The following is a 17,110-nucleotide window of genomic DNA, read 5'->3' on the forward strand; positions in this document are numbered from 1 at the left end:
TCTTGATGCTAACATTGTTGGTGTTTGATGGGTGCTATTTAGTGCACGTTACCAGTGGATGACCTGTGAGGCATCTTTGTCTAAAGCTACACACTCTCAGATATTTGTGTTTTGCACCGTTGTGCATCAGGGCCTCCCACTCCTTTCTGTCTGTGTTAGAGCCAGTTTGTGCTGCTCTCTGAAGGGAGTAGCTGAAAGCATGGTAAGAGATTTTAAGTTTGTTTCCAAATTCTTACATCAAATATCCTTCCTTTTTAAGCGCAACAAGAGATTGACAGTTTTCTAAAGAAAGATCTTTCTTTCTGGCCATTTTGAGCCTGTAAACAAAAAGGCAAACAATTGCCCAACTTCTGCTGATACTAAACTGACCTAAAGAATGCCATGCTCTCCTTTTTTCTCCATTAATAGTACAATGACTTTCAGACGTGAACCATATCAGAACAACCATATCAGGAGACGGCTGATAACAGGCATCTATGCAAAAATGTAGATCATCCCTTAACATTCATCTGATTATTTTAATTGTTTGAGAAATGGATAAAATTGTTTGTGAGTTTTCTGAAAATGTGTTTGGTAAAGAAAGAAATTTGCATGTGATCCCAAACTTTGACAACCAAAGTCCAGCTGCTGGGCAAGTGGGGGGAAGGAAAATGTGGGCGGATGTGAGAAACTCAATTCTTCTTTTTAAAAGGTTCACTGAAATCATCCTTTACACCTCTGCTCACTTTTCCACCATCCATTTACTCCAGCAAACATTTTTTTAGATGATCAAGAAACAGAGCAATTGATTCTCGCATTACCTCACCTAGTTCTTAAAGACAGGATGAACCAGAAGAAAAGTGGTGTTGCTTTAGTATAAAGTACTTGTTTTTGTGTAAGGAAGCATCTGTAACGTTGAAGCGTGATGATTTTTGACCGGGAGGTGAAATGTCACTTTCTGAGCTGCTATTCTAACTATACCTCTGTCACACTGGTGTTCATTTATAAGCAAGCAGCACGTGTTTTGTCACATTTTAGTAAAATATGATTAGCAGTCGTTATGTCCACAGCTGTCTTTCAGGGATCCAGTGCTGTGTGGTCATGTTTGATAGTCAAACAAACACTGCCGGGAATGTCAGTTGACTTTACGGGGCTGCAGCAGCAGAAGGAGGTCACAGGTGTGTGCATCTGCAACAGCATCATCAGCATCATCGACAGCTCTGTCTTTTTACTAAAGCCTCAATCTTCAATATCCTGAGGGCCAGGATAAAAACACGTCCCTCCTCTTCGCCGTCCTCCTCCTCCTCCTCTGCAAGTAGGCGTGATGGAGGAGGTGAGTGAGCTTCAGCAGTACAACGAAGGCCAACATCGCTGTCCACATTGCAGGCTCAGTCCTGCCAATTTTCGAGCTCTGTAATCAAGTCCCACCTCAACGGTCTGTTCCATGTGGAAAGAAAATGAAACTCTTGCATCAACTTTAAGTCATTTTTCTCTTATGTATTTCAGATGATTTAAATGCCCCCTCCCCCCATTCGTAGCCCAGGCATAAAGACTTGGGTTCTTGCATCTCACTTACACACCAACTAATTATAGTCCACTGTAATTACAAATGTGTCATTTTTCATTAGGCCCTAACAGCAGACATGCAAATGAAACACTCTGTTTGAGAGGGTTTTTTTTAATCTTTTCTTTTTACTCTTTTATATCTCACAGATTGACACAATTTTAAAAAACAGCTTAAAGGTAATAATGCTTTCATTTTAAGAAAGCTCGGATCTCTATAATTATTATTTCATTATCTCCATTTGCATATATATTAATTAGGGCTTTTGGGCATAAACATAAATCATGTTGTTTAGACTTTGATTTTGGCATTGTTCTGTCTTTTGTGCTTGCGGAATGGTTTTCTGTATTTTTCATTTATTTTTTTGTTACTTCATTATATTGTGTTTACTCACATGTGGAACTTGTCTCTCTGCCTCGACCTTTAACCCGTGACACCTCAAGCTAACATAAGCACGAGCTCTAAGAGGGTCTTTGTAACTGTGATGTGGATTTTCCTTTGTCTGGTTGATTAAAGGGTGACGTGTGGTGACATGCTGTATTCTGAGAGCCAGCGATTGTCTGCTAAAGGCTAATGTCTGCTTTCTGCACCACATCGAGAGCGCTCGTCTGGCTGTGCTCCACTGTTCACATCAACAGTGTCTTCCTCTGTTAGTGTGTAGTGTGACCTGACATCACTGCACCACTAAATGCTATTGGAAGCTATGCGCCCTAAGTCAAATCCATATATCATAGAGTGTGCCCAGTGTGCCTCTGTTGTGTAACAAAATGAAAATTAATGCCTTTTCCAGTTTGTTTGTTTGTTTTTTTGTCTTTTTCTTCATTTCAGTTGTTGTCTTCATGCTGTTTCCTCGTCTCATCTGACGTGGACGTTGACATAGATATATTAATGTGAAATATGAATTCATACATAGTAAATACCTGTTGTCAAAAGATGATCGATAAGTGTTTTACAGCACCCAGAATCCCACTATCAGCTTTTGGTTTATCACTACTGACTCTAATATTAGTTACTGCTCACTTCCTCTTGTTAGGTCATAACTCTGCACTGAGATCACTGCTGTTTACATCATGTTGTCAGATCTTTTATGAGTATTGACTTACACAGAGATGATTTCGATAAAGTGAGGAGACACAGTGGGCTATCATCATCAAGACTCACATCTTCGCACAGCATTTGCGATGTTGCCCGTTTTGGCCACTTGAGGGCATCTTGGTTGTCTTAAGAATACAGCTTCTTTGTTCTTCAGTGAAACGCTTCACTTTCGATCCAGTCCAGTAAATCTTCTGACAGATGGTTGCCTAAGTGCACTGGAACATTTAGAATCTAAATATAGTGCTTACACTCAGGACAATGTACCGACATGACACACTGTTAGTTTCCCAGAAAAGGAGCTTATATTTAATTCACTAGAATCTTTTTTTTTTTAAATTATTTTATTTTTACGATACACGTTGCTGCATGCAAATTAAAGTCGATTGGGCTTCCATTTGAATTATTTATTGTCATTATAAAAGACATCACAGTGCACAGAAATGTAGTTTTAGGGAAAGAACGTGAACTTTTTAGAGTAGAAGCACTTATGCTCTGTGCAGAGCAGCTCCTCTCCTTGATCATTGCTCTAATCCTGCAGCAGGGTCCTGCTGAGCTCTGCACTGCTCTCTAGTGGCTAAAATCTAGTAAAGCAATTTCAAAGAAGTAAAAGAATTATAAAGACAGTAAAGAGAAAAGAGTCCACATTATCTTGACAGTTAAATTATCAATATGCTATAATGTGTCAAGTCAAAAAGTAAACATCTAAATAGGAATATAGTTGACAATTCATACTGTGAGCAACATAATAAGTTGCTCATTTGGTGGAAGAAGTCCTACATCCCCTGAAACCTTGTTACAGTGGAGTCACAATATTTTAGTGCTGTTGCTGTTGTTTCCTGTAAATGAATTAATATGGCAGGCTGGGAAATGCCAGTTTATTGCACACATAACCTAAACTCTACCTATGATACTTCTTCTTTTTGTTTAAAATATAAAGATAAAACGATAAAAGAGCTTTATGTTTGCATGCACAACTAACAAAATATTGCAAATCTGAATCACAGATTTCTTTGTAAGAAAATTCCCCTTCTAAATGTGTGCACGGCACTATAAGTAACTTTTAGGTGACTTGGTTTATGAAGAAATCCTATTAAACATGCAGAGCCACTGAGCAGGTGTCAGCACCATCACCAATTTGTCCTTTAGCAAGAAAAAAGACGGCGTATCACTGCCAGATTCATAAAGAACAAAACTAGGAGTCCTGTAACAGATGGTATGGCCCACACAGAGCTGTGATCTCAACATCATTGAGTCAGACTGTAGCCTAAATCCACCGACTCCAGCAACTTCTCTAATATTCTTGGAACAAGCTGTCTGCCAAGTACTTAAAAAAAAAAAAACCTGTAAATTTGTACTCAGGAGAAGTGGAGGTGTTTTTTAAGACCCCCTCTGATGAAGATTTAACCTTGTTAACGTGTCCATATGTTATATTCTATGTGCTGCAGTATGCCAGTTACAGCTTCAAAACCAGATTCTCTTTAAAGGGCACATGTGATTTAGATTACTTCATAATAGATCAGCCTCAGATTTCACAGAGCTCCCCGTTAACACATGTTGTGTTCAGTCGATTCTGTATTTAAGTGTATTCTTACAATCAAAGAAATGTCTTACCTAATTTGGCTTATCACTTTGTTGACAATGGCTTCGCGCCAAGTGTTGCTGAAAACTGATGTGAGCACCTGAGGATGCCTATAATCAAACCTGTGGATTGTTTTGATGTATTTTCATTTTTTCCATATTTTGTTGTTATTTTGTGTTTTTTTTTTTTTTTTTTTTACATCTACAGCTGAAACTGAGTGTGTCCAGTGGCATATTGCACCTATTTGGATATAAACCTTACTATCTGAGTATATATTAGATGTGACATTTTTGATGTATTCTAGGTTTGGTAACACTTGATCTATGACAGAGTTAATGGGCGTCTGAGTGTGCCGTAATGTCTCCTGGTTAATTACTGCAGTCATACTTCGGTATTAACCTCAGACTAGTCCCCTTGTCACTTGCATTAGCTCACAGTCAAGCACACATCACTTCTGTAGTGGCAGGACATCATCCGTGTTTTTGTCTTCCTTTCTCCTCAGAGCCAAGAGGGTCAAACCAGTCAAAGTGCAGCACTGGCTAATGAAAGTTAGCGCCATAATTCTGGTCATTACAGACATTATCAGTCTTTCATTGTCTCTTGTGGAAAGCTTTATTAGTCTTCTCAATCAGAGGTGACCGAGGTCCTATTCATACTTAGTCATTAAAGATCTATGGTCCATATCATATGAGCACACCTTAATAGACCTCAAAGAGGAAACATTAAAAGGAGTGCAATGTGAAACACATCTATTTGACAGAATATTTTATAGAGCCATCATTTTTATGGTTATGGCTCCAAGTCATTCGCTACCAACAGCACATTTGTCATGTTGTAGTAATGGATATTTTTATAATTTATGTACAGTACAAGCAAGGTTGTGCGTTTTTTTCCCAAGTACAGTGAATACAGAGCAGACATTACAGAATCAGATCACCTGCTGTCTGGGATGACGGTGGGCTGGTACAGCTCTGGTTGCACTGTTGTTATATTTTATGTTATTGGAGAATTTGTAGCTATTGTTGAAATCACATCTTCAGCTCTAATGATGCTGCACTACAAAATGTTTGAAAATCTTAGCTAATCAGCCTTTTTCATATCGATGAGACTACTGCTTATCACTTCATTGTCCGTGAGATAAATGTGAAGCTGGAGCTGTGAATTGGTGCCTTTTTAATGCTCTGTAATTATGATAATTGTCACATCCCATCTGAAAACCTGTCACAAGGTGTGGGCTGATTCTCACTTCAAGTGCAACATGTCCTGGGTTTTGATCCCGGATGAGTACGCATTTGTCACAGCCCGCCTCAAAGCAGAAATATATTTACAAATACATAATAGACTTATAGAATAGCTATTTGTCAGCACAGTCGGTAGTGTGAGACACTTGTGGATGGGTAGGAGTGCACATGCAAAGCAAAGGAAAGAAAGTCTGAAAGAAGGAATCTGATGTAGTTCATCCAGCTGATCACTTACATCTGCAGGAGAAAGCACAACCAGAAACAAAACAGAGACACCTAGTGTCCAAATGGCCTGTGGGATTGTGACATGGCATAGGTAATTTAATTAATAAATGCAAAAACACAAATTTGAAAACAGCAGTTTGCCATTTTATTGGAATTAGGTGTCAGATTATATCTGGCTGTGACTAGCTGCCAAAAACCCAAGGAGAAAATCCAAGACACAATAATACACGTTATCAAAGTATGCACCATACAGGCATGGTGAGCGTGTGCACGTGGAAAGCAGACATGCACATCTTCTTAAACATCGACCTCGATGGGGCTGTCGATCAGCCGCTTCCTCTTTCATGCTAATTGATTTTGGCCAGTTCTTTCAAGAGGACCGGCAAGCATAAATGTAAATATGTAGTGTGCGTGTTTGTGTGTGTGTGTGTGTGTGTGTGTGTGTGTGTGAGAGAGAGAGAGAGAGAGAGAGAGAGAGAGAGAAAGAGGGAGAGAGAGAGTGAGTGAGTGAGGGAGCAGAATCAGTTCACAGTAATGTGTAAAAGGTGTCAGCAGTGATGATGTTATCAAAGGTAGCCATTAATTCTGACAGACCTGTGCTGTTCTTACATCTGCATATCCAATATCATTTGTGTATTGCACTTAAACACACACACGCACTTAAACACACACACACACACGGTTTTGCTTGGCTGGCCTTTTATCTTAAAAATGTGAGTTACCTGATTGAAAACTATGCTGCAGACACGACTAAATGAATATTCTTTAGATTCACATCAGAACTCACTGACCTGATTTTCTTCATGTCTTATTTTTGAACTCACAAACAGAACTTGACCTGACCTGGCGCCACCCTCATTAACATTATATGAAGCACCGAAATACACAGAGGTCTGTCACCTGCGTCGGGAAATGATTAATATTAATGTGCACACCTATCCACTTCATTTGGCTTTGGTTTAGACACCTCTGTATGCATATTCACTGACAACCAAAACAATAAAATATGCACTCACGCAAGCACACATTTTTTGTGTGCCTGGTGTCAGCCTTAAAATCCGGAAGCAGGCGATGCCACAGGGGCTCAGAGTAATTGATATTCTCCCACACTGCCCAGGGCTTCTCCAAGGAACCTCACTCTGCAGTGCTGCTGACAAGGCACATTCCATCACTGCTGCAGACTTAAAATAGGATCAAAGGATGAAGCTGTGTGTGTGTGTGTGTGTGTGTGTGTGTGTGTGTGTGTGTGTGTGTGTGTGTGTGATACAGAAAGAGAGAGTGAAGCGGGAATAGAGGATGTGTACGACCAGTATGTTGACTCTCCGGTGAACTGTGACATTGTTTTGCCCCAGCATGTCTGATTTTTGGTCTCTCCTCTTTTCATCTTCTTTTGCATTTGCATCTATCGCTCTCTTTATACATCTGTTTACTCGCTCATATTAGTCCTTAAATACCCCTAAATTAGTTATGCATCATATTGGACTGTTTGTTTTTGAGCTTTTGTTGAGTTTTTAACTAAACACTGCAACCAAGAGGCGACTGAGATCAGTTTGATCACTGCCACTAGTGCAAAATTTGTCTCGTTTCACTTGCAAAAATTGGCTGTCTCAGCTTTAAATGTGGCAGCAAAGCCTCCAGCCATATCTGATTTTTGAGCGACCTTCCCTTTCAAAGCTAAAGTTGCCAAGAAGACTTAATTAGGAGTTTTGTTTAAGCAAAATACCATTATGAGACCCCTCATTCAATAATCATGTCCCCACAATCCCATCCTCTTTCTTACTCATTTTTTTCCACTTTAAGAAGACTATTTTGTTTTATTTTGCGCTAGTTCAGCAACATAAGTGTTAACTACCTCTTTTTTAGTTGACTTTAGGCAATTGGTGAGTGAAGCTAACAGTTTGAAGCCACTGTGTTTCATTAATGTCTCCGTCGGAGGGCTCCACACCTCAGGCCCACTTTAATCTCATCCCCAGAGAAAGGACAGTGCTCCATCACACTCGCAACAGAGAGACATATTGTAATGTGGCCATACATATTCTCTGGTGGCATATTTAGTATACCTAGGGGCAATTATGTGATGCACATTTAAGTGATTTTTATAACACTCTGCATGAGATGATGAAGCGGCTATTTAAAGGTTTGTGGGCAGAGACGTGTGTGCGAGCTGTTCCACATATTCAGAAGTCAGTCTCTCTGAGGTTGTTCTGCCACCTTTTTAAATGTATAATTTATTCACAGTGAATGATCTCACTCTCAGTAAAGCAACAGTTACTGCTTCTTGGTTGACCTCATGGAAGCTCATTCATTCATTCATATATTCCTTCAGCAATAAGGAGGCAGCAACAACTAGGCCCTGCTTTGCCATCACGCCATACTGGCTGTAACTCACATCGCTCACTTATTCATTATTTACTGCTTTCTATATGTGACTTTTTACTGTTGCAAGAAAAAGCTTGTGAACTCGGGATTTCTGTCTTGATGTTGACAAAATCTTGTGTGATCTCAATCTGTAATGAAATTATAGACACAATCAATGTTATTATAGTTTACTGACATTAAATTAAAACGGAACACTCAAACTCAGTGTGAAAAAAACCACATTTTAGTCGACTACAACAAAAATAAAACCTAGAAGTTTGAAAAATGAAGAAAATAAAAAATATATATTACATATCTATTGAGGTATTTATTAACATGTTTGGATGTAAACCACAGCACTGTACAACACTGTAAATCATCTGTGTTTTTATTGAACTACATGCACTGATTTTCCTAAATCTTGCCTCTGACATGTGCCCTCAACCCAGTAACAAAAGACATAACAACTCTTGTCAAAATCTTACACACTTACCAATACATATGTACTTTTAATATTTTAGTTGTGCTATAGTGTAGTGTTTAAAATGTTCACTTAACATCTGTTAAGTGATCTGGTTGACACCGGGAGGAGACACAAAGAGAGGATTGGATCAGGAAGGGCAATCTGTGCCCAATCAAACATGTGGATCCTTCTGCTCCTGCAGCCCCTGAAGGAGCAGCTGAAAAAAAAGCAACTTTCACAGGACCAAAGAAACATTATGGAAATACACAGAGAAGAAAAGGCTTTCCTAAAGACTTTGGTGTTCATTAGTTCACCATTAGAAAAGTGTCTACAGATGGTGGAAATTCCCTGTTGGTATTCTTTCAATCACCGGGCGTCCCGCAAAGGAGTAGAATGTGTAATGGAACACAAGTGTACCAGCAAACACAGAAATGTTTACAACTTACTAAAAACTTTGTGTCCACTACAATAAAAACACTAAATGGGAATGTTTTTTAAATGAAAAGACACCACAAAATGAAACAAAAGGCCACTGAATGTTGCAGAACACTACTTAAACAAAAACTGAACAAGTGATTCCAGCCAATCAATGTCAATTGTGCATCAATGTATTCTTCCAGTGACATATAAACTAAAATTATCACTCAAACTCCAAAGCACTGTCTTTTCAGATCAAGGCAAATTACCTTTATTTTTATTGGCGTGGTTATATTTAACCTAAAATTCCAACACGTTTTGGCACACAGACCTTCATCAGGTCGAAAATACAGTCCATGAACACAATGAATCTTCTCTAGTGTGTTCCACCATTAGAGGCATTAGACATATGGTGTTCAACCAGTAGCAAGAGTAAAACTTCACCAACAGGAGGATTCTTTAGTAACGTGGACCAAAGATCCAAAGAGGATCAAACATTCAATCCGAATAAGACAGAAAAAGACGGCACATACAAAGATAACACAAAGGCATCTTCAAATAAAATCAAATAAAGCTTACAAAACAAGGAATTAATTTAAAAATATTCTATAGTTTTTATATAAATTTGACAGTTTTCATAGTTTTAATAATTTTCTTCGGGTCATAAGTGAACGATCTAATAAAGGAATCTCACTCAAAGTTATCAAATGCAAAAATGTTCAGTAATGAGCATGCAAAATAACAAACTAGATAAGACTGTTCATGATCATGTGCTCGCGATCCCCTGAGCTTTCTGGCCTTTTCCCATCTCCACGGTTTCAGTATGTGCAGTTAATTCATGACCACTTAATAAAATTTCTCCACAGTCGCTGCCCCATACAGGCTCTTTATGTGCACTCGTCTATCTTAGCTCTCTGATTAGCTCAGACTATTAAACTCATCCAAACTAATGAGACGCATACACGAGCACTGTAGGATACTTAAAGTCTATAACTGGGCTTGCTAAGCTTTTATTACTTCAGTAGATGGACTCATGATATTCCCTGATTAAACAGCTAAAGTAAGGGGAAGAAGAAAAAGACATGGAGGGGTGGGGGGATGACATGAATCTGAGCTGGGAAAAATCATTAGTCCTCTCAAATTGAATTAACTTGCTGTCTTAGATAATGCAATGTAATTTCATTCTGTAAAGTTAAGGTTCTTTTATATCGTCGAGCCTCAGAAGTGCTGAGTCCTGCTGCCTGGTTTTTCTATCAGGATAGGTGATAAAACAACATGTCCCCTCCCACTATCCTCAAGCAAAGTCTCAGCAATAATCAAATGGGTTGTTTACTTCAGTTCTGTGGGTTGCCATTTGCTTTGCCTCAGCAGCAGGACATCTAACTAAGATAATTTCATTTTCTCAGAGGAGATTGGATTTAAATGATTTGACCTGATGAGGCTGTGGTTGCATTAATTGCAGCTTCTGCTTTGCCGAATCTTTGTGAATGAATCTTGGTTTCCAGGGTTTTCCATAAAGGCCAGATGTGCACGGTGTTATGCTCAGTGCCACACAAATAATAGAGGTTCAAAAACCGGCATTGGCGTGCCTTGTATTTTATTATTGTTATTAGTTAATGTCTTGCAGATTCCAGCCTAAGGCAACATTTAGCCTTGTGTTTACGGGCAGCCTCAGACAAAGTGTCCACATCTGTTTATCTAACTGCCTGTCTCTGTGACCCAACTTAAAGAATGAGTGAAGCTTTTAGGGCCTTCCTGAAGAAATTACTGCGAACAGCTCAGGGCAGACTGTCAGTTTGCTGTAACCATGTTAGACCCTAGAAGGTGCAGTATAAATGGGGTATTAGAAGTCACGGGGAAAACACTTGGCTTATAGGTCTTTGGAATGGGCCTGCCATGGACCCTCATTCATTCACACACAGACGGAAAAAAAATGTAGGTAAGTGCGCTTTTGTTTTACTCTTCGACTGTTTGACGGGTTTTGATGCTTTTTTGCAACCACTGCTGTGTTTAGCAGGAAAGAACTGCCCTGGATTGCACATTGTTGTCTCTGACTAGACTTCCACATGTGAATTTATGTGCTTTGAGGGAAAAGCTGTTCATGTATATTATGCCCATGCTGTGAGACTGAATGTGGAAAGTCTATAGTTCACCAGCCTCCCTATATGTGTGTGTGTGTATATATATATATATATATATATATATATATATATATATATATATATATACTCAAAGGGAAAGATGCATATTTCTTGTGCAGTCAGGCGATGTAACCCAGAGGAATAAAGAAAATCCATTATATGTGTGAGCTTAAGTAGAAGCCCTTTGCGATTCATAACCGTCACGGTGACAGTGCCGCTCTGCAAAGTTGCTGTGGGACCATTGTTGAGCTGACAGTGTCCGCTGCTGGTTGGAGCGTTAACTGCATGTGTCTCAGAGCACCACAGCAGCAGGAGGCTCCTAGGACATAAACTTTTAATGCGCCCACGATATGTGCTCAATCTAGTGGGATGAGGGGTCGGGGGAAAAGCACACAAGCCCACGCATAGCGGGTTGAATGTCTTTCGTGAACCTATGTGATCTATAAAAAACATTTTAAAGCGGAATTCGTGTTTTTTTTTTTTGTTTTTTTTTTTATCACTAACAGCGCTTTCATCCAGCTGTTATAAACCTGCTCATCTGTCCTCACACATTTTTCCCGTTCCTTTGTCACTTTAGTCCATCTTATATCTGCTGGATATCAACAGGTGTGTGTGTGTGTGTGCATGTGTGTGTGTGTGCATGTGTTTGTGTGTGTTGTGAATGCACATCAAAGCTATTCAGTACAACACTTTAGTCCCCCGTGAGCCAGGCTCTTTAATTACAGCCACAAACAGCAGATGGCTCTCTTGAGTTTTAATTTCTGTGCCTGTGATTGAGAATTGGATGATATTTATCCCCAAATCAACGAAAAGGATCAGACGCCTCAACCTCGCCCTGGCATTTATTGCGTGGATCAGAGACGTCTCGGTCAGCGTTTAAATTCACATACGGGTCGTGAGTGGAGTGGAGTCTCTCTCATTTACTCGTGGTTTACCGCAGGCATTCGCGCTGTCTCGTGGCTCGTGGACGTTCAAGTAAAGGTTATGATAACCGACTGAAGAAATGACACCCCCACACTCCCGACCCACCTCCATGATGGTGCAGAAATCAGAGACGCTGTCCCTGGTGCTGAAGGCGCACACAGCAAATGGAGCGCGCGACTTGAATCGATCTTAATTAGAACAACATAAACAGGTTTCATGAGATGGAGCAACATAAATAAATTAATAACAAAGAAGAAGAGTAGCAGTAATCCACTCACTATATGTGAAAATATATGGACTGTCCTGTGATAATGAGGTGAAAGGGAGTTCATAATGGCACACTGTCCCCTCGCGTTTGGCTTTCTTATTTCCACATGAACTGTGTAGTGGTAAAGGGAATGTGGCTTTCTAAAGAGTCCAAACTAAAGCGTTAAAAACTGAAATGCTATATATATATATCTAACGGCTTCAGACAGTCTGTGCCCCCCCCCCCCCACACACACACACACACACACTTTCTCTCTTCAAGCAGGGGCTCGGTTGTCAGCAGGGAGGAAGTGGGAGGGGGTGCAACCTCTTCAAGGCGTGCACTAACGAGTGGTTAGGACTTGTTGATGGGAAGCGTTTGTTGATCTGGGGCATATAAACAAGCACTTCCTACCCCGTCCACCCCCACCCCGCATTTCTTCTTTTTTTTTTCTTTCAGCGTTGGAAAATAAATTGCGCCGTTTTTCTGTGGTGTTACTTTCTTCCCTTATTCCCACTGCGCACTGATCGCCATGCATTCGTTTTCCTCGCAGTGGGCTCTTTTGTGAACATGCACTGGGTCGAATTGTGTGCTGGTCACCGGGGGGTTTAAGTTTAATGTATTTGTATGCAGCTTGTCACACAATGCAGACGTCATCTCCACATGCAGGATCAGCTTTGGGTATGCTTTTCCCTCCCTGGATCTTATCGCGCCCAGTCGCTTGTGTTGTGAACACTAGCTGACACGTCGACTGGTAGTTGGAAAATAACTTGGTATTAATTCCACATAACAACTCTGGCTCGGTTGCGCGTTCCTCTGTATTCCCAACTGTGTTTCTCTCGTTCGGTCATCGCGGGGTCCCTGTCGCCGATTGCTTCTTGCAAACTTGGGAGCTGGATTCGCCCCGAGCTGCTGTGCCTTGAGCCGGGTTGTGATCTTCGTAGGAGGCGCCTGTGTTTGTTTAATTGCTGGCGGCGCACATGCACGGGCGTCCCCACCGCAGACTAAAGACTGACTTCAAAAAAAGCAACCTCGTCTGGCAAAAGGAGAGGGGGAAAAAACGGAGTGTGAAAGGAGGAAAGAGCAGGTGAGATTTCACCGAGCGGACGAGGAAGCCCGTGCTGGACATTTAAGGAGACGATGCTGCTGATTATTTCACAGACAATGAACAAACACATCACAGCACAGGTATGAATAATCCTCGGAAATATTCGGAATCAAGACTGTAGTCACCGATGTGCTGAATTACGCATGAACTGATCTAATTTTTTTTCTACATGCTCAAGAATTTTTCGAGTGATAGTGACAGCTGGTTTAATCCCCTAATTATCATGTAGTATTTTGATTTTTTTGATTTTTTAAAAAAAGGAAAGCCAGCTTTTAGAAATATTTATTTGGCATTTGACATAACGGAACGAGCCACATAGCCGCCACCATGGGACTGTGACCCGGGCTGCGAGTCCTGAGAGGCGGCTGTTTGAATAGTCCGTGCTCCGAGTGCAGACTGGACCTGAGCAGTTGTGACATTTTGAGCCATGGCTGCTGCTATCGCAAGTGGGCTGATCAGACAGAAAAGACAGGCACGGGAGCAGCATTTAGACCGACCCTCCACCAACCGACGGAGAAAGAGCCCCAACAAGAACAAGGGGCTCTGTAATGGGAACCTGGTCGACATCTTCTCCAAAGTGCGCATCTTCGGCCTCAGGAAGAGGAGACTACGGAGACAAGGTCTGGGAACTTCAGAGTGTGTATTCAGTGTAAACATGTGCATACATTCAACCACTGGTTGATCGCTTAATTAGGACTGCACTATAAAAAAAAACCTTGGAGCCGGGGCAGCGAGAGGGCGAGTCAACAATGTTTGCTTTTTATTTATTAGACGCATTTGCCACGTTAAACCTTTGTGCGCAAAAAAAAGTTAAAGTTTATTATGAGAAGACAGAGCACCATGTTTTGTGTATGTAGTCGAGTTGGTTGAAAATAACCAACATTCCTCTGATTTCTATGCAGACCCAGGTAGCTGACGGGCTCCTGACGAGTTGTACCAAATGGTTTAGACAGGTTTACGTAGCTGTCACCTCTGTGATTCTAAAAAAGGGGTCTGATCGCCATGAAGCACATACAGAATATGCTGAACTGCTGTACATAAGTAGATTACAAGAAGCCCAAAATGAAACTCATTTCTATGCAAGTAAAAGGTCAGTATCGCTGGAATGGAGATTACGCCTTTCAAACATAATTCCTCCACCCCCACCACCATCCTAGCACAATTCTTCAGTTTCCAAAGCCAGTGGCCTCCCCTCTTGTTCCAAATGATATTCCGTGCAATTATGAACACGTCATGAACATTTCTTGGCTGTAAAGTGGCAACCTGGGATTGCTAAAAGAGCAATATCAACAATTAGCTCACTGCTGGAATCACTAAGAAATGAAAAAGAAATGAGGGCAATTTATTTAGGGAGAAAATGACTCTGGTCATTTCCCCCTTGTTAGTGAATGATTGAAGGCAGCTGCATGTTTCTCTCAGAGTCATCAGGTATCAGACCTGTTGCACCACACATGCTCTAACTCCAACAGATTGAACCCTCTTGGCAAGCTGCATTTGTTTCCTCTTTATGTGCACGGAAGCAGCGTTTACTCTTTCATCTTGTCCACAAAGAGAGCCATTTTGATTGCTGAGTCTCTCTGTTCATACTGGAGCAGAACAACACCATGAAGTGTCTCCTTCACTAGCCCTTAGTGATTACATGTATTAAAATGGCTTTGATGAAAGAGGATCCATATAATAGCCAGTAGAGGACACATCTGGCCATGGGTGAGGGTGCACGAGAATGGAAGGGTATAACCAGCTATCCTCCAGGCTGCTGTTTCTGCTTCTGCCCACAGTGTGCATGTGGTGGGATGTGTATGTGTGGCTGCCCCATTTCTGTCTGTGTCTGTGTGTGTATTTAATTGTCCGTCCTCTTGTGTCACCTCTGAATTGGCTTGTGGCGCATCTATCTTTTCATTTGAAATTGTCAACAGCACCCAGAAGCCCTCGCAGATCACAGATGTGGACGGATGACGCTGTCCACATCTGTGAATACAAGGGCCCGTATGCTGGTGTTTCCTTTCATTGGGGCGGCGTGTGCTTCAGTCTGCTCTGAGTGCAGAGATGTAGATGCCAAGTCAGACTTCACTGGCAAGCATAAAATGACAACATCACACCTGGATTGGCCATTTTCTGGAGCAACCCACGGCCTCTTGAATTTCAAATAAGTGACGGTAATCCACAGTAACAGCTAAAGCACAAGTGTTGGTGAACTGTGTCACAAGTCTGCCCAGAAGATGAGGGACACTTCACATAAAATCAAAGCAAGAATTCAAGGAAGGGGAAGCTCCTTTAAAATGGCTGTTTTCTCCTTATATTTGAGTGTCTCGTTATAACAAACACTGTTTTCCTTTCCTTTCTTTCTGTACTCGTTCTGATTAAAGGCCCTAATGGGGAAAATACCTCATTAATTTCAGTCTCACATGAACTGGGAAAATCTCTATCGACTGATATGCGACGTTGTTGCCGGGGTGCTCCCTGCCACTGTTACTGTTCTCACTGCTTCATCTCTTTCTCTCTTTCTCAGACACTTCCTTTCCTTCTCTCCCTTGTTTCCTTCTTTCCACTGTGTTAGCACGAGAGCACAAAGCCTAGGAAGACTAATGACTTGTTTGCTGTACTTAATTTAATATTGAACCCTGAAAAGATGTTTCTTTGCCAGCGAATAAAACCCAAATGCACCACTGATCACATGGGTTGCGCTAACGTCCTCGGACGTACACAGTTGTCGTCATTTCCCAGGTGACAAAAAACACTGGGCTCTGACAGCTGAGCCTAAACAGACTGTGGTGCTTCAAATTCCTTCTCAGATGTGTCAGAATGAGGGAGTTGGGGTGAGTTAAAAGGAATCCCTAAGTCTAGTATTCCCTTTGGGTTTAAATATTGATCTTGTGAGTCAGACGGCTGCATTGATTGGCATTGACTTACAGTGTGTATCAAAGCCTGAGCATTCTACGTACAGAAAATGATCAGTTGGCACTTTGTATTTGAGCTCGTTTTGTTGTAGTTGATCATTAAGCCGCACAGATGTGGCTCCCTGACATCTGTCAGTACCTCAGGGGATATGCTGCGTGGAAGCATTTTGTTTGCCGTCCTTCATATCGGCTTTAATTTTAAATCCATGCTTTTTGATAGCAAATACAGAGCCAGTGATCGCCATAATTTTTTAGGGGATTAGATGGGAGTTATAAATCCTATTACACTCAAACCCAGTAAGCGAGCCGGGGGCACACGTGGCTTGGACTTGCCTATAATCTCGCTGCTGTGGCTCTAATTATCTCCCACCAGATTAGATCCCTTAATTATTAGATAACATTACATTAGATTACCTTACGTGATCTAAAAAGCCAGCTGAGATGAGTGATTTCCCGCTCGCTGGCTGTTTATTCAAGCACATGTTGACAGGACAGAGCAGTGCGTCATCAGTCAGCCTCCAGTGTCTGTGCTGAGTTATTGGATGAGATGTCAGCAATGTTGTTGATGAAGGAGGAATAGGAAAGGAGTGAGAACGCTGCTTTGATCGCCTTTCATATGACAACACAAGCGAGAGGGGTTTTTCCTTTGTAGGCTGGAAAAGCCCTTCTCCTATTCCAGAAACATCCAAAGTGGGTCAGGCTGGGCAGGGCTGACAGGAGTCTACAAGTATTGCTGCAGCTGTGTCTGTGTGTTTGTGTGTGTCTCCTTGTACCCCGCACGTTGCTTGCTTACTTTGTACTGAGGTGAGTATGTGCCCCTACACACACACACACACACACACACACACACACACACACACACACACACACAG

General features: G+C 41.3%; 1 protein-coding gene across 3 annotated transcripts in view; it reads left to right on the forward strand.

Moving 5' to 3' along the window:
* The window catches only part of fgf14 (fibroblast growth factor 14), a 119,660-nt gene that overhangs the window by 59,321 nt on the left and 43,229 nt on the right, over positions 1-17,110 (forward strand). Inside the window, exon 1 of one of the 3 annotated variants that reach the window (XM_085134971.1) lies at positions 11,145-13,961. The exons of the other annotated variants lie outside the window; for them this stretch is intronic. Within the exon in view, the coding sequence (XP_084991097.1) occupies positions 13,769-13,961 (193 nt within the window). The 5' untranslated portion in view covers positions 11,145-13,768. Of the gene's footprint in view, positions 1-11,144; positions 13,962-17,110 lie in introns of those variants that run through there. 3 annotated transcript variants of the gene reach the window in all.

This window comes from Neolamprologus multifasciatus, chromosome 16, assembly GCF_963576455.1.
Source record: "Neolamprologus multifasciatus chromosome 16, fNeoMul1.2, whole genome shotgun sequence".
In the NCBI taxonomy this organism is placed as follows: domain Eukaryota; kingdom Metazoa; phylum Chordata; class Actinopteri; order Cichliformes; family Cichlidae; genus Neolamprologus; species Neolamprologus multifasciatus.